This window comes from Ovis canadensis, chromosome 13 (assembly GCF_042477335.2).
Source record: "Ovis canadensis isolate MfBH-ARS-UI-01 breed Bighorn chromosome 13, ARS-UI_OviCan_v2, whole genome shotgun sequence".
Lineage (NCBI taxonomy): Eukaryota > Metazoa > Chordata > Mammalia > Artiodactyla > Bovidae > Ovis > Ovis canadensis.
Genome location: NC_091257.1, coordinates 57,394,727 through 57,413,357, shown reverse-complemented (window position 1 = coordinate 57,413,357; position 18,631 = coordinate 57,394,727). Strand labels below are relative to the sequence as shown.

The 18,631-nt window shown below is 48.9% G+C and overlaps 1 protein-coding gene across 2 annotated transcripts in view; it reads right to left on the bottom strand.

Annotated features, from left to right (window-relative positions):
* Positions 1-18,631, bottom strand: part of SYNDIG1 (synapse differentiation inducing 1) — a 108,982-nt gene that overhangs the window by 35,887 nt on the left and 54,464 nt on the right. For both annotated transcript variants that reach the window (XM_069546519.1, XM_069546518.1), the window contains exon 2: positions 16,941-17,498. In XM_069546519.1, the coding sequence (XP_069402620.1) occupies positions 16,941-17,420 (480 nt within the window). In that variant the 5' untranslated portion in view covers positions 17,421-17,498. The remainder of the gene's footprint in view (positions 1-16,940; positions 17,499-18,631) is intronic.

The window sequence follows — 18,631 nt, the reverse complement described above, 5'->3', positions numbered from 1 at the left end:
TGCCCCACGAGTCCACTATTGTATTCGGTCACGCAGTCGTGTCTGAGTCTTTGTGACCCCATGGACTGCAGCATGCTAGATTTCTCTGTCCTTCACCATCTCCTGGAGCTTGCTCAAACTCATGTCCATTGAGTTGGTGATGCCATCCAACCATCTCATCCTCTGTTGTCCCCCTTTTCCTGCCTTCAATCTTTCCCAGCATCAGGGTCTTTTCCAATGAGTCAGTTCTTCACATCAGGTGGCTAAAGTATTGGAGTTTCAGCTTTAGCATCAGTCCTTCCAACGATTATTCAGGACTAATTTCCTTTAGGATTGACCGGTTTGACCTCCTTGCAGTCCAGGGGACTCTCAAGAGTCTTCTCCAGCCCCACAGTTCAAAAGCATCAGTTCTTCAGCGTTCAGCCTTCTTTATGATCCAACTCTCACATCCATACATGACTACTGGAAAAACCATAGCTTTGACTAGACGGACCTTTGTTGGCAAAGTGATATCTCTTTGGAGGACATTCTGTGTGCCATCTGCTATGGGCCATTTTCTTTGCCTAGTGACTAGTGAACTGCATTCTTTGTCTCAATACTGAGTGTTAGCCCTTTGGTTTTGTTTAAATACCATGTCAAGTGCAAACTTAGATTCTCTCCATTTAGCTTGGTTTGTTAAACTGAAGTTCTCTTAAAAACTTCTTGCCTTTTGAAAGGTACTCAGGTGTGTGTTTAAATGTGTATTTTGAAATGGGTGTAATTTGCTTTACCTACTAGATGTATAAATGTAACTTGTGTAAGTAAAGAACAGCACGCTCTCTAGGTTTGTCGTAGCTTCCCGTCCAGTGCGCTTCTCTTCGTGTCCGACTTTCTGCACACAGAGGTTCATGTAATTGTGTAAAGCAATGCTCACACCTTTAGATCTTAGTCTTCCCCTTTATGTCACACCTGTCAGAGAGATATAACACGTTACCCACTGGGTTCCCTACTCTTTGCAGGTGGAAAGTCCATGGTAGCTTTGGCACCACAGGTTGGGATTGGTTTGAACTAGGACTTGACTCTCAGAGTCACATGAGTGCAGGGTCAGTGTCTGAAATTCCTGGCCTGGGTGCTCTGATGGTCTCGTCTCATCCAAGTGGAATGATGTCCATCCTCCCTTGAAGAAAGGAGAAGCAAAATCTCATGAAGATACCGTGTTCTACCTAAACCAGCCATCTTGTCTGTTAGGCTGTGGGGACACAGGCTGGCTGAATGCAAACTGGTGCCACCTTAGGAAGCAGATCTGTTAACGTGCAGCACAATTAAATACGTGCTGAATTTTGGCCCAAGAATCTCACTTCTAGGTTATTTATCCTGAAGATTCTCCTCCGATAATAGAAAAATACATATGTTCAAGGTTATTCATTGCAGCCTTGTATGTAATTGCAAAATATTGGGAATGACCTAAACGCTCATTCGAAGGACAGTGGTTACATAAACGGTGAGGCGTCCAGCCCATGGGATAAAAAGTGGCTGAAAAAAGAGTGTGTGATACTGATGTGAGAAGCCTGGATTAGACTGAGGATGTTAGTTTCCATCTATCTATAAATAGATTAAAAAAATAAGTATGCCGTGTACACACGGACTGTGAACACACAGTTACACACATGTGCTTATGTATGTATGTGCTACATGTTTCTTCCAGCTCAGTCTGTGGGGAGGGCCTGGGACAACACATCCACTCCCAGGTGGTGAGCAGATCCAGTGCCTAGACGTCGGTTTCTAAACACGGTTCTCCAATATGTGGAACCACGGCACTTTGAAGAAATGACCGATTTCAGGGTCAGGGCTGCCAAATCCAAAACAGACCTGGGACAGCTCTTTGCACAGGAAATAATGATAAAATGGGTAAGAGATGATGAATTGTGTCAAAAGGACACAGAGCCAACCAGAAGGGGCATCTGCTGTCTAATCTGTAACAAAGAGAATAAACACACCATGAATACTGTAAGGATGGACAGGAACCTATAGAGTAACAATCAATGGTCCAGCCTGTATGAAGCAATAAATGTGTAAAGAAATAAATATGGGGGAAGGGAAAACTCTACTCCATGGATGAATGCCCAGCTAATGAATACAGAAGAAGCCATGAGGTTAGGAGCTTGTAAAGAATGTTAAAACCAGTAAGTGAACAACTAGCGCTAAGTGGGGTGCTCCATCCTCACACAGCACCTCCTCGCAAGATGCTTATTAATTCCAGAGAAATGCTGCTTGGCTGGGAGACACCTGGCAGATGCTGCTTGCAAAAAGGGATGGAATCACCACTTGTCAGGTGTCCCACGGACATGCCACACTGGTAACAGGACACGCGGAGGCAGGTGTCTCCTCATGGGGGCCCTGCCCACAGCTCCATCTCCTGAATCCAACCAGCAGGAATCACCAGATGACCCAGAAGGAGGGCTTCCCTGTGAAACGACAGACCTGGACTCTCGAAACATGTCAAGAACATAAAGGTGATGGCGGAAGAAAGGTTCCAGATTATAGAGGACTATGATCAGAGAACAGCCTCAGGGCTCCCTGGTGGCTCAGTGGTGAAGAACCCGCCTGCCAAGGAGGAGACGTGGGTTGGATCCCTGGGTTGGGAAGATGCCTTGGAGAAGGGAATGGCAACCCACTCCAGTATTCTTGCCTGGAGAATCCCGTGGAGAGAGGAGCCAGTCCATGGCATTGCAGACTCAGACACGACTTAGCAACTAAACAACGACAACAAGAGAAGAGCAAGAAAATGCAAGGTAGGGTCCTGAACTGGGCCTGATTTTTTCCCCTTTTGCTATAAGGACAATATTGAAAGAACTGGAAAAATGTACATAAGGTCTATAGATGAGATGACAGTACCAGAATGATTTTAATTTCCTGACTTTTATAATTGCACTTGTTTTTAGAAAACATACCTCGCCCATTTAGGGGTACAAGGACATCTTGTCTGATACCTTCTTGCAAAGAGCTCAGGAAAACATGTGCACATTGAGAGAATGGTAACGCACCCAACGGTAAATGGTTAAGACCAAAGGAAACCAGGTGACAAGCATATAGGAATTCTTCATACCATTTTTGCAATTCTTCTGTCTGAAATTATTTCGGAAATAAAAAGTTAAAAAATCCCTCACACGTGCCATTTTAGGAGGGAAAGAATTATACTTTAAATTGAATTCTTTCTTTTGGGGATTAGGCATTGCATTCACTTTCCCCTCTTTTTTTCATTACACTTTAATGGAAACACTGTGAGAGTTATGGGGGAGAAATGAAAAAAATATCAAATTCACTCTTTTTATGACACATGAATAATTCATTTTACATTGTGATTTGGCATTTCATCAAGTTTGTCCTTTTCGTGTTTCTGCAGAGAAGCCACTTAGTAGTGTCAGTGTCACACGCCTGCTCTCTCAGGAGCTCGGAGGCGCGTGGAGCCCAGGGCGGCTCTTGGAACAAAGCCGGGTCACCGAGCCGACGGGTGGCTGCACGTCCACCCCCGGGGCCAGTGACAAAGGGCTCCCAGGTGATCCTGGTGGCGGACAGCTCACGTGGGCCTGTGAGGGTGACACTGTCCTCGACTGAGAGGCGAGGAGGGTGGGCAGGGAGCGGGGGCCCTGGCAGGGTGTTCACCTCCTGGGAACGAGCTACGGACACACATCCATCCAGCCATCCTCACCTGTCTGTCTGCCCAGAGAGGTGGGGCGCACACCTCCTGGGAATGAGCTATGGGGACACAGCATCGTTCCAATCGTCCTCACCCATCTGCCCACCCACCACAGGGGATCTGCACCCTGAGGAAGTGCAGGAGCTACTCGTGCCTCAGGAGGGGCAGTGAAAACCACAGGGCCTTCTTCTAAGAGCCCAGCAGCACTCTTCTTCCTGGGCCCCCCACCTGGCCAGGCTCCAGAAGCCTCTCTCGCTGGAGTGGGGGCCACGGCTGTCGTGCTCTGAAGCAGGCTGACTGTGGATCTCCTGCCTGTTTGATGCCTCCTTCACCCTTCTGTAGCATCAGGGACTGGCCAAGGATGCCAGCCCCTGTGCAGGGTGAGGTCCTCAGAGCTCCCTGCCCCACCTCTGCAGCAACGAGAAAGCCGTCTAAGAGCAGGGACCCCAGGGCCTGCCTACCTGGTGTACCTCACCCCCTTGCCACCGAGCGTGGCCACCGTCCCGCATGTCCACGTGCGCCTGTGGCAGAGGTGGGCTCCCTAGTTTGTAAAATGAGAGCATTTTCTAAACCAAGGGATGCCTCTGTGTAAGATCCTATCACAGTAAACCTATAGCCATATATCAAGTCACTGGCTGGGCTGTTCAAAGTCATCAGTTACCAGAGGGAGGTTCAAGAGGGAGGGGACGTATGTATACTTCCCCAGACCCTGAGGCTGGGAAAGACTGAAGGCAGGAGGAGAAGGGGACGACAGGACAAGATGGCTGGATGGCATCACCGACTCAATGGACATGAGTTAGAGTAAGCTCTGGGAGATGGTGAAGGACAGGGAAGCCTGGTGTGCTGCAGTCCATGGGGTCGCAAAGAGTCAGACATGACTGAGTGATTGAACAACAACAATGGCTGATTCACGTTGATGTTTTGCAGAAACCAACAAAATTCTGTAAAGCCATTATCCTTCAATTAAAAAATTAAAAAAATCACTCATTTCCCAAGTTTCTTTACTGTCCTAAAATGCTTCATTTTATTGAAAGGAATGCATGTATTTAAAATGTATTTTAGTTAGTTTGAAGATTATAGAATATTAAAATTCATTAAAGATGGCCTTGTACACAGTATGTGTATGTATGTTTATGAATAAATTATTTCACTCACTGTGTCTGTGTATGAGGTCATATCTAAAAACTCTTCAACTCAGTCTAGGTCACAGAGATGTATATGTGTATACACACACAAACAGACACACACACACACCCTTTGAAACAATTTTAGACTCACATAAAAGTGTCGAAACTAGAACAGAGTTCCTGTAGGGACTGCAAAGATAGAACGCATCCCCACATCCGTGACCGCACCTCTTACGTAAGCGTGGCCCAGAGCCTAAACTAGGATACACCTCTGCCTGGGGCAAGACCCCTGACCAGCCCCCTCAGCACCAGGCCCCGAGGGTCACCCAGGCTGCCGGGGGTGTCAGCAGTTCACTCCGTTTTATGCCCGAGTGGTTTTCCACGGTAAGGAAGTGCCGCTGTGTGTTCATCCATTCGTTCACCGAAGACTTTTTACTCTCAGTTTCTCGTTCTTACTAATAAAGGCTGTGATGCACTTGTGCAAGTTTCGGCTTGAACATAGAATTCGTGTCTTTAAATACCAGGAATGGGGTTGCTGGGTCACACAGTGTTTAACTTTACAGGAAAGCGATCAGCTGTCTTCCGGGGAAGCCGACTGGCTTCTGCATCCTCGCGGCGCTTGGTAGCTGTCGGTTCCCGGCTGCCTGCCCTCTGACACTCTGTGCAGGGCTCACTTGTGCTGGCTTTAGTTCGCACTTCTCCCGAGGTGGTGATGTGGACATCTCTGCGTGCTTATTTGCCATTTGTATCTCTTATTTGGGGAGGCATCTGTTCTCTCTTTGATGTGGCAGCTGGCTCCTTCCACACTCTCCTCCAAGTCCCTGGCATCCTTCCCTTAGCTTTTGCCTCCCAAATGCAGACGTCCTGCCCGCCAGGTGGACCCCGGGTGTTGTGAGAAGGGACTCAGAGCTGGTGGATTAGAGGTCAGCCTCCTGTCTGACATTCTCCTGTCTGCCAGGAGTCTGACATTCTCACACCTGACCCTCAGCCCATGCTAAGAACAGCAGACGGGAGGTAGGCGGTTACAGGGAGGGCGGTGGGCAGTTCCAGCTGGAACAGAGGACAGAGCTGCTAGTCCCTTAGGAACACACTGCCCGATGCCAGGACCCTGCCTGAGCCGCCGGTATCCGCCCAGCAAGAAGCTCACCTGCCTCCTCTGTGAGGCCGCACCAGTTCGTTGCTACATTTCTAGAAGACACATGGAAAGGATTCATAGCCATCCTCACTGCCCCCTGAGGCTAAGCATGAGGCAGGAGGACTTATGGAAAGAGCCTGGGGAGGAAGCGCCTGGGCAGAGGCAGCGAGTGAGGCCTGTGCCACCCGGACGCCAAAGGCCTGGCAGCACCAGCAGGCCTCGGGGAGGGAGGTTCTAGGAGGAGGGGCAGGAGCTCCAGTCTGCCCCACACTGTGCAGATCACCTCTGGATGATCTACTCACCTCATCTCAAGAAGGATCCAGAGCGACCAGGATGATGAGGAGGGTCAAGTGATGTCTTACTGGGAGGGTCCTGGGGCAGGGAGCTCAAGGGGTGAGCCTTGTCGATGGGTTAAGGGCCTTCCTTAGAAGAAGGAGAAAGAGGTCCTCAGGCATCACAAGGGGATGCTGGGGGCAGCCCCTCTTTAGTGAGAGAAACCTTCTTGTAGCTTCTCCATGAAGTGGCTTAGAAGCTGCCTGAACCACTGAACAGTGACACTCTCTGCCCTCACTGCTCAAAGTGTGGTCCAGGGGCGGCAGCATCGGCCTTACTGGAAGTTGTCAGAAATGCAGATGCCCAGGCCCCACCCTAGAGAGCCGGGACCTACCTACACAGAGGCTGCTGGGCTCCAGAGAGGTGTTTGGATGGGGAATCATGGGGATTCTGTCTTGGGGGCGTCTCTCCACTGTCACATGTCAAGAATGTCCCAAGTTGTCTGCCCTGATACCTACCTCTGGACCAACGTCTACTTGAGCAAATACGCAGCAATGACAGCAACGACAAGCCCACCGTCACTCATTCTGTTCTCTGTCCTCAATTCTCCTGGGTTCTTCAGCCTCCATGAGGCTCTTCATCTTGTTCCAACATGGACAAACTCTGCAGGGGACAGCAGCCCAGTGGCCATGCCGAGCTTGTCCGCACGCACCTCTGACTCCGTCCTCTCCGGAGAGACCACAAGGCTGTCCCTGGGAGCTTCGATCTTCTCAATCCCATGGACACTCTAAGGATGGGCAGGGGGCTGAGTGGGGTTGGTAGGGCCCCCCTGCTCTCTCTTCTTTCCTCCGCAGTCACGGGGAAGGTCTATTAGCTAGAACGACCTTGGGATTTCTCTCTTCTCTAATGAAATGCCAATAACAGTCTTCATGTTCTGCTTTCCTTATTCCTGGTTTGGAGCCTGTCTCTGTTTTTGCGGTTCATGGGAAACACTGTCTGCTCTTGTGTCTCAGCACCAAGCCGATCGCTGCCAAGAGGCCCTGGGGCCACCGCAGGCCCTGTGGAGCACTGTTCCCGTGTCTGCCCCATGGACTTGACTTTGGAGACTTTTTAAAGCATCCCATTAAACAAAGTCCAGGTCACATAAATGCTCACCAGGAGCATAAATGCTTGAGGAGCCTGGGTGCTCACACAGGGAGAGTCTGGCTGCATTTTGATTATAAAAAAAGGATGACACTGACCTGGAGTTCCTCGAACAGAGTCGTCTATTCATTGATAGACCGATCAGTGCAACAGGTCATCAGGTGCCCACTCAGTGCTGAGTTGGGGATGTATCCAGGAACTTCGCTTCTGGTCCTCACCTTGGAGGCTACACTCGACTCACCCATGGCCTGCTCCATTCACAGTGTCCATGGGGACACTGCCCACATCCCTGGTCCTGGGGCCAGGCCGGGCGCCTCTGTGCTTTGAAGCCCATCCCTCCTGGATGCCTCCCATCTTGCTCCCCGTGCTGACCGGCTCGTCTTCAGGGGGCATTTCCCAGTAAATCAGGTGCTCATCAGCCCTCATATCACTGATCACTTCTGGGAAATTCAACCTAAGGTGGCTCGGCAGTGTCCAGTGTGACAGAAAATAAACAAGCCAAAACACGGAGACTTTGTCAGCCGGGGCACGAACACTGTGACCTGGATGCTGATGAGAAACTAGCTCAGTGAAGGGGAGGAGAGAATATTCTGGGTGCAGGAGGAGCTTCAAAGGCATGTGGGGGGCTGGGAAGTTGAGGGATCAGGAGTCTGGGGATGCAGGGAATGAATGAGAGGTGAGGTGACGGGGGAGGGGACTGCTCACAGGACCCTCGAGTGTCTACACTTAATCTAACTCTCTTTGGGTGATCTGCTGCTTACTGACATTTCAAAAGGGATAAAAGCAAAAGGACCAGAAGAGGAGACTCAGGAATTGGCTAACCTATCGAAAGCTAGATCTTCCTCCTATTTCCTAGAAGAAACACAAGAGGAAAATCCACCCAATGCCATGCTGAAACATGTGCAGACTTTACCCAGCCTGGGCCAGCAGAGCACTGGATGGTGAGCTGGAAAGACCACCGTCCTCTGGGATCTGACCTCAAGTTACGGCTGCTCCCCCTTCACAACCCGGACCCTCCTCCACCAAGCCTCCCCGAAACACCACTGCTTTCTCTGCTAAATTCTTCTTGAATCTGTAGTTCACGGTGTAGACCTCCGTGGGCAGCATCTTATGTAAGGTTACGGTTCCAAGCAACATGTTCTGTTTCTAGATATACTTCTCTCCACTCTGAGGAGTGTCCTCCGACCTCTCAGGTTCTACCTGTCTGAGGAGGATACTGGCCATCTCCCAGACCCCCTGGTGGTTCTCACTTTTCCAGGCTTGAGGTTTCTCACGACTCGTCCGCTCAGCACCACTGCAGGCTGGTGGATGTTTTGCTGACAGATATCAGGTGGATATTTATGGGCACCTCGGGTGAACCATGCGAGGGGACATTTTCCTGTTTTCTTATGAACACTGCCATCAGCAGCATGCACCTCTTGCTGTGTGGATTTGTTTTTTAACTGAACAGAGGCTGTTTTCCTAACTCAGTTTCACATTTCTCTGGTGACAGGGGCGTGATGTGCAGTGTGGTTTTCATTATCAAGGAGAAAAGATCCTTCCTTCTGGGACCCTCAGCTGACATTCAGGACAGCCAAGGTGGGACCATCCCAATTCTGAATGGGGACAGCAACCTCCCTGGAGACCAGCCAGACAGGGACCCTCAGCACTTTGCACAGTGAGGCGTCTTTCTTGCCTTCTCTGTGTCTGTTTCCTCCTGGTGAGTATGAGCACCACGGATCCAATGCCCGGGACCACAAGGACAACATGCGGGCTCTTTGTCCATAAGGATGGAGTCTCTCTCACCTGCTAATAGTCTGAATGATCTGATGATCCTTGCACTGGCCAAATGCTTCTTGTTACAGAAATCTAGCATGACTCCAGCACACGAGGGCCAGCCACCTGCACTATTTCCCCTGCGTTGGGTTTTTTTTTTTTTTTTTTTGCATCACAGAATTCATAGAATGTCTGTGAACAACCATCTGCGTGTCAGCCCTGTGAGCTTTTCCTTATCTTTTTAGGAAACGCTGTGAAATGGCTTGCATGGGAAAAAAAAAAAAGAAAATATCGGCAATCATGAAGCTGGGCTCATGCTTGATTTCTGTGGTTATTCTTCCATTGTTCCGCAGAAGCACGATGGACAAAAAGCTGAACAGACCATGATATAGGGGTGATGCTTCACATCATTCCCTTAAAAAGGGCATTGTCAGACTTCCCTGGTGGCCCAGGGGTTAAGACTCTGAGTTTCCACTGCAGGAGGCATGAGTTTGATCTCTCATCTGGGAAGTTCTGCATGCCTAGGAATCCAGCTAAAAAAGGGTGGGGCACGCTGTCATCACCAAAAACTTTAAATTCAAAGGATGCGCTTCTTCTAACACACTTGAATGCTTATGATCACTTTCCTCTTCTGATAACATTATACTGTAGTAGGTGGAAGATGAGGTTTTTATCAACATGGGCCAAGGTTAAATGGCCTCCCCAGGGCTCCAGGCTGTGACGAGTGTTTTCTGCATGCACGGTGGTCAGTGAACGTGGGCATTAAGGGCACGCACTGAGGAGGGACGTTTCATGAAGCATTGAGCAAATCTGTCTCTGAGGGACCCCAAAGGATGCTCTTGGTACTGGGTTTTGTTGCATGAATATTGCTTAAAATATGTGGACCTTTGGTTAAGCTTGGAGAAATTTTATTAAACTCCAATGTGGTTTAGAATCAAATTTTACTGGTGTTTGTTCAAACTGAATATGAAAGAGACTCACCAAAGTCACGGACTCTCCTTTCACTGTCATTCAAATCACATTGTGTTAGTGCTTGACTCACAGCTATCTGTAATCTTATGAAAGCTGATTTCATTAGAATTGTTGTTCAGCTGCTAAGTCGTGTCTGACTCTTCGTGACCCCATGGACTGCAGCACACCAGGCTTCCCTGTCTTCACCATATCCTGGGATTTGCTCAAATGCATGTCCATTGAATCGGTGATGCCATCCAGCCATCTCATCCTCTGTCACCCTCTTCTCCACCTGCCTTCGATCTTTCCCAGCATCAGGGTCTTTTCCAATGAGCTGGCTCTCTGCATCAGGTAAAAGTTTTGGAGCTTCACCTTCAGCATCAGTCCTTCCAATGAATATTCAGGGTTGATTTCCTTTAGGATTGACTGGTTTGATCTTCTTGCTTTCCAAAGGATCCTCAGGAGTCTTCTCAAACACCACAATTAGAAAGCATCACTTTTTTGGTGCTCAGCCGTCTTTGTCATCCAACTCTCATATTCATAAGTGACTACTGGAAAAACTGTAGCTTTGACTATACGGACCTTTGTCAGCAAAGTGATGTCTTTGCTTTTTAACATGCTAAGTTTGTCACAGCTTTCCTTCCAATGAGCTAGTGTCTTTTAATTTCATGGCTGCAGTCACCATCCACAGTGATTTTGGAGCCCAAGAAAATAAAGTCTGTCTCTGCTTCTACTTTTTCCCCTTCTATTTGCCGGGAAGTGATGGGACTGGATGTCATTATCTTAGTTTTTTGAATGTTGAGTTTTAAGCCAGTTTTTCACCTCTTCTTTCACCTTCATCAAGAGGATCTTTAGTTCTTCTTCACTTTCTGCCATTAGAGTGGTATCATCTACATATCTGAAGTTGTTGATATTACTCCTGGCAATCTTAGAATAGCTGTGGTCTTTTTAAAAAAATTGTATTTGGCTGATCTAGGTCTTAATTGCAGCATGTGGGATCTTTGAACTTCGATGCGGCATACGGGATCTAATTCCCTGACCAGGGATGAAACCCAGGCCCCCTGCATTGTGAGTGTGAAGCCTTAGTTACTGGACCACCAGGGAAGTCCCAGAATAACTCTAGTCTTATAATGATGAAACATTCTCCCTCTGTCAAAACAGATAAACGGTTTTCTCCCAACTGTGATTCTGAGCAGGGGCTCAGGAGCCACGGATAAGGGATCTGATCAGTGTGAGCTTGAAAAAGTAAAAAGGTTTTATTTCCTTGGCATACAAATTCAATCTGATGCCCCAATCCTTCTGCTTATCGTAAAGTATTTCAGAGGAACATGATGAACGATCCCCTCGTGTTCTTATGACAGATGGATTTATTATCTCATAGATTCTCCCCCCATCAAACGGCTATAATTACACACTCCAGTGCCTTTTACTGGCAAATGTAAGATGAGAATATAAAGATATTGATTTTTACTTTTTAAGAAACATGCTGCAAGTCCCACATTTAAATGAGAGTTTCCCTTGACACAGAAAATGAAAACGGTAAATGGCACACTACTATTCCGATCATGCTTACATTGCACATGATATTTTTGAATTCGTCTTTGGAAATTGTCAGTATGTAGGATGCCCTCAAAATATTTATTCCATAAAGGTAAATTTAATTTCCAGATAGGAAGTTATTCACATAGGCTTGTTTACAGAAAGAGGAGTTTGCTGCAGGTTGGACAGCACTAGATCAGATGTGACTATAAGGAGGGTTAAGACAGAGCTCCTGATCATTTTGAATGATTTTCAGATCACTCATCTAAGGGTGAATGATCCGCACTTAGAGCCATAGGAACCTGGGATGTCCAAATATATTTTTTTATTTACAGAAAGATTGAAGGCAGATGGAGAAGGGGACGACAGAGGATGAGACGGTTGGATGGCATCACTGACTCAATGGACATGAGTTTGGGTAAACTCTAGGAGTTGGTGATGGACAGGGAGGCCTGGCGCGCTGCAGTCCATGGGTTTGCAAAGAGTCGGACACAACTGAGTGACTGAACTGAACTGAACATACTGTCTCAAGGGAGGAAAATGAGTAATTAAATTTCCTAGTGCTTTAAGTGGATATATGTCAGATTATTTAAAGATAATTAACTTGATTAAGATTCTTAACCTAAGCACAAGCCATCTGTGGACATATTCTTTGTCCACATCTAGTGCCTGCTGGAAAACACACGTAGCACTGCAGATAATATCCTTTTCCAAGACTTCTGGTACGACAGAGCCAGGAGGCAGGCAGATCCTGTCCCTGAGGAATGACTGAAGAGAATGTTCAAAACAGCCTTCCTGGAGGGAGGGGTGTTTGCTTACAACCACTGCTGAATCCTGAGTCAGAAGAGTGTGAGTCCGTAAACGTATGTGAAACGGCAAAGGAGACACAGATATAAGGAACATGGACTCTGTGGGAGAAGGCGAGGGTAGGGTGATGTGAGAGAATAGCATTGAAACATGTATATTACATACGTGAAATAGATAACCAGTCCAAGTTTGATGCACGAAACAGGGCACTCAAAGCCGGTGCACTGGGCCAACCCTGAGGGATGGGGTGGGGAAGGAGGTGGGAGGGGGGTTCGGGATGGGGGACACATGTACTCCCATGGCTGATTCATGTCAATGTATGGCAAAACCCACGACAATATTGTAAATTGCAATTAGCCTCCAATTAAAATAAATAAATTAATTTAAAAAAGAATATTATAAACAAAATCATGAAGTACACACAAAAAAAGAATAGTGTGAGTCTGGTTGTTCTTGCTCTGAGCTCATCCAGACTCATCACCTGCTTGGCCGTGAAGTATTTCTGCTAGGGAGGGGCTCCTCTTGGAGACCACATTCTCTGCTGCTAGATGGAGCTGAGTTGACTGGGGAGCACAGGGTGGAAGCTCCATTCTCAGCCACAAACAGGAAAGCTTGCAGTTCTCCCAACTTATGGCTCTAATCTGTTTGGGCCAAGTGGCAGAGAGCTGGATGATCCAGGAATTTAACAAGGAGCTCCTGGCAGGGAGAGGACCACAGTGCCTGGGAAGCTCTCCTCACGTCTTAGTTTGAACTAAACAGGAAATGAAAACACAACATATCACAGTTTATAGGAGGCAGTTGAGATAGTGTTTGAAAGTTACAGCTTTAAATACATATATTATACAGGAAGAAAAATCTCAAAGGGATAAATAAGCTCCAGCCTAAAGAAACTAGATAAAGAAGAGCAAATTTAGACTATAGAGAACAGGACAATATCAGAAATATCTAAGCGAAAATCACTGAAATGGAAAACTGAAATGAAGGACAAATCAGTGGAACCAGATGACAGATATTTGAAAAGATCATCAGAATTTATAAACCTTTGGCTAGGCTGAGCAAGGAGAAAATGGAAAAATCACCAAATTAGGCAGGAAAAAGAGGAAACATCACCAACTGTGCAGAAAGCAAGGAGATTTAAGTGCACTATTACGGACAACCTTATGCTGACAAGTTAGGTAACTAAGATAAAAGGGGAAAATCCCTAGAGTGGCACAAATTACTAAAGCTGAGTCAAGATGAAACGAAAACCTAAAGATTTTCTTTCAAATCATAAGGAAATCAGGTCTGATCAGTAGTAAAAAAAAAAAAAAATCTTCCCACCAAGAAGAGCCTGGGCCCCGGTGGCTTCACTGTGAATGACTATCTGAGAAGAAAAAGTCCCAGCGCAGGGCAGCATCTTTCAGACGGAAGAAGAAGGAACACTTCCCAACTCATCCTTTGTGGCCAGTCACCCTGACACCAAAACCAGGGAAAGACACAGGAAAAGAAAGCTGCAGTTGACAAGGACCAAGGGTCCTCATGGACACAGAAATAAAAATCCTTGCCAAGTTGTTAGCACGTTGAATCCAGCAATAAAGAGGCGCAAACGCCATGGCCAATTTATCCCCAAATGTAAAGGACAGCTTAGTATATGAAATAAATTAATGTAATAGGTCATAGCAATAGGGTAAAGACAACCCCCAACACACACGATGATCTAAATGGACATTTGGCAAAGTTAAACACCTGTTTTTTTGTATTAAAACACCCTGTCCAACCACATCTTGACAAAGGCCACTTTCTACATCTGATAAAGAGCCTGAAGAGCTTGGTCATTCATTTGAGAGTCTGAGCACTGCCCCTGAACCAGGAGTGAAGGGAGGAGCCCCACTTACCACCTCCCTCATCACTGCGTGTGAGGGTCCAGCCGGGGGCAGCCAGGCAAACCAACCAAACTGCATCCTGCTTCCTCGCCCCACCACAGATCAGCTTCACGGGACATGAGATTGTGTGCAAAACACTGCCTGCTTTTCCCTGAGTGATTTCTGTTTCCTCTGGGTCCCCTCTTCTATTTTCGTTGCTCTTTCTCATTCTCGCTTTGGGGTTCTCGTCCAATGTTTGCGTGTCCTCCCAGCTCTTCTCCTGCGTGTGAAGAAGCCTCTGCAGGTGCTACCTGTAGTGTGAAATCCTATCTCTCCTGACAGGTTTCCAGGACTTGTGGTTTTTCACGGGAGAGAGGTCCAGCTGAGGGCTCAGACGTGAGGAGGTGGCTGTATACGATACAGCCGTTTGGGGACCACACAGCATCACCGTCAGGACACAGGCGTCTGGAGCCAGCAGAGGCACCTAAAAGCCCTCCAAGCTTCTGCCTCCCACATGCAGTGTTAGGGACAGAGCCTGCCACCTGCAGGCTCCGGGGTCAGACGGGATGGTGAGAGGAGGGAGGGAAGATGCTCCAAAAACGTGCCTCTCCTTCCCCTTTGCTCTTGCGTCACTGGTTCCCAGTGATGACATTCCACGGGCTCTCTGATGGACGCACAGACTTGACTTTGTCACAAAGGGGCGGCAATCAGCCTTTCAACAGGCGGCGAGGCCCTCCAGTCCTGACCTGCAGCCACTCATTTTCAGCTTTAAACCCAAATTTGACAGTTTGCAGAACTGCTTTATTAGGTGTGCCTGCGTCTCTCAGTTTAAATTTGTCTGTGTGACAAGGAAATGTGATTTCCAGATGTTGGGGTCCTGGAGATGAGGTTTAGCTGTTGTGTCCGGGAACCAGGAGGAGGCCCCAGGGCTGCAGGGCCCCAGCCTGGTGATCACACACCTGGAGAATCCCCAGGGCCCCCGAGGTGGCATGCTTGGCCACCCTCCATCCTTGTGCACCTCCAGAACCCCCCAGGACGACTCTCCCTTGTGAGACAGTGCAGGGCAGATGCTGTGGCTGAGGCCCCTCTGCGAGACGCTTACAATCAGCTATAGATCTGCTTGCTAACACCGCCGACCCCAGAGCCCAGAGGACGCAGCCACACGAGCTTCAGCAGACGCGTGCCCGGCCAGCAGACCTCTCTGCACTAGGACTGCTCTGCTGCAAGTGCAGGGTGAACCTGATCAGGCAGGAGATGAGGGCAGAGGGGAAGCTCCTGCGACAGACCCTGCTCCTACCTGGGCAAAGCTCTCTGCAAACTGCAATTTCCTGGACACAGAATCGCTCTGCTGTTGACCCAGTGATGCTCCGGCCAAGGATGCAAAACCACGTTTTCTCTCTTGTCCGAAGTAGAGCTGCTTCCTGGGAAGAGCCTCAGGTCAGTGTGGACTGAGTTTTTTGTTTCATTCACAATAGAAGCATGGCTGTTCTCATTCCATTCAGTTTGACAATTAAAGAGTGATGGTGAGCAGTCTACACCCTTGCTCGCTGTGGGCTGCTGCCGTCCTGGCCCCCAGTTGAGATGTTCCTGTCCCGTCACCCTGAGCAGCCCCTTGCACACCAACTTTGGTCTTGGCCACATGACTTGCTTGGGACGGTCAGATGTAACGTGTGCTCCATGCACAGGCTTGAAGAGCTCTGGCTTGCTGGACTCACGCGGCCGCCACGTGATGACAGGTGTGTGGTCCTGTCTCCGGGGCCAGTGGCCAGCCGGCTTTCTCAGGCTCAGGCCAACAGGGGAACCTGGCAAGCCCAGTGGGGCAGCCTTCTTCCAGCCATCCCCACAGCCATGAAATGACTGCCCCCCAGCCTGGGTGCTGGTCTCCTGGGCTCAGACGCCTGTGGTGTTGCTCTCACCCCGCCATGGGGGCAGCTGTGTGGCACACCATGGGCAACATGCATGTTCCTAAGAGTGTGATCTGACGCCCGTGCCTGCCCTACAAGAGACAGGACTCTACAATAATTCAGCTTGTCTGCCCCTTATGCTATCAATTTCTACTATTTCTTCCAGCCGGGTTTAGGTTTCAGCTGTTCCAACAATGCTTAGTAAACACTCCAGAATGTCAAATTAAGGAAACCACATGTGGCAGCCAAAACATCCCAAATTGTCCCCAAGTGTGCACTTCCAGGCTTTTGCGGAATCTCCTCCCCCTGGGGGTTTTGGCCAGCGGCCACTGTTCCCTGGGTCAAGAAGAGTCCCTGGATGAGGGCATGGCAACCCACTCCAGTATTCTTTCCCAGAGAATCCCTTGGACAGAGGATCCTGGTCGGCTACCATCCATGGAATCGTACACAACTAAGCCACTTAGCAGAGCACAGCACAGCACTCTCCCCTGTGGCTGGGCAGTCAGCAGAAACCCCCAGCCCCCTGAGCTGCCAGCACGGTCAACCCTTAAACGCATCTTAGTCCCATCCTGATGGCCTCGACCTTGTGTCCCCTAAGCAGAATTCCCTCTGAAGCCCTAGGTCCCAGACCTCACCTCCTCCATCCCTGTATCTCTCACACAGATTCTGAGTGAAGGGCGCCCAGGAGGCTGTGGTTTCCTTGCACTTTTGCTCACTGGCTTCATGTCCTGACTTGCGCCTGCCTGGCTTTCGTCCCCCCAGAGCCCCACATCCCACTCCGGACGGCCCGTGACAAACATACGCTCTGACCTCCAGCTCCTGAAACTCCTCCTCCTCCTCCACATCATAGGATAGCGTGTGGATCTTGATGTCTTCGGGCGAGAGGTCAATGAACTTGCCATCGGGGTACTCCAGGCTCTCCTTGGTGGGCGAGCGGTCCTCGATGAAGGTGGTCTCACAGCAGTCAGCTGCCACGCCATCCCCCCAGGGGCGCAGCACACTCTCCGAGTAGAGGATGAGGTTGGGCCGGTAGCGGGACTCCACCGACTGCTGGAGTGTGCTGGGGTCCAGCAGCTGTTGGAGCGGCTCGTTCCGGGCGCCGTCTGGGCCAGCCGGTGCCACGCTGCCCACCACCCGGCAGCTCTGGTACTGGGGAGCGGGGTACACGGACACCAGGCCATCCCGGCTCTCGGCCACCAGGCTCCTGGTGTTGATGAGGCCATTCCTCTTGCTGGCCTCGCTGAGCTTGCCGCGCACCAGCCCGCTCTTCTGCTCCACGACTCCAGCCATGGTGCTGTCCTCCCGGCTGGTCGTCGGGTTGGCGGGCTGGACTCGAGGGTCACGCTTGCCTCACGGGGCCCATTTCTCCTGGAGGAGGAAGAAACAGAGATGAGGCAAGGAAATCACACCTGAAAAGCTCATCAGTCAGACCCTGATTGTCCCAGTGCGTCCTGGTCGCTGGGGTGAACAGCCACTGATCTGAGCCCACTTACCCTGATGGTTTAGACAGGCTTGGTGGGGGCAGTGGCCAGAGGGAGGCATAGATAGACCCTGAACATCTTTGGACAGACTCTGCTTCCCAATGAAGGTGGCTGTGCAGGAATTAGGTTCTCTGCTGCCCCAGAGAACCCCAGGATTTCAGCTGACTCCTGAAACCCACAGGCAAGCCCACCCACACCAGCTTCAACCACGGGGTGAGTGGGGTCAATCATTCAACTCTCCCAGGCTCCTCAGCCCAGCAGAAAAACTCACACCAAGGAAGATCCTGTGACTTAGTACTAATGGAACAAAGGAATAAAGAATTATTTCAGCTTTTGATCTTTTCAAATAGATTTTCAACAAGCAACCAACATACAACCTCTTGTGAATGAAATTTTGACTAGAGGGATTTAAAAGCTTTATATACTAATAAATTAACATTTTTTGAGTAATGTATTTTTATCTTTATATTTTCAGATGTTTTGTCTAGTATATCTTAAATATTGATCTATTTTATCTTTTCTTTTTTTCTGAAGAACTAAGTTGCTTTTGCTTATAACTTGGCTTCCCTGGTGGCTCAGAGGTTAAAGCGTCTGCCTCTAATACGGGAGACCTGGGTTCGATCCCTGGGTCGGGAAGATCCCCTGGAGAAGGAAATGGCAACCCACTCCAGTATTCTTGCCTGGAGAATCCCATGGACAGAGAAGCCTGGTGGGCTACAGCCCATGGGGTTGCAAAGAGTCGGACACGACTGAGCGACTTAACTAACTATGATAAAAACAAAAAATAAAAATGCCCCACACAGATTTAGAAGGTAAGTGATAAGAAGACCTATGTGTTAGTGCTGTACATGGACCGAGCTCCCCAGCTGAGGAAATCTTACACGCACATGTTAGTATGTTCTACACACATGTTAGAATTATTCTGACACTCACACTGGCCTTCAGCAGGGCCCCAGGAAGTGGACTGCAAATTTCCCTGCCTCAGTGGTGCTTGGCTTAAAGAAACACCTGTGTATCTGG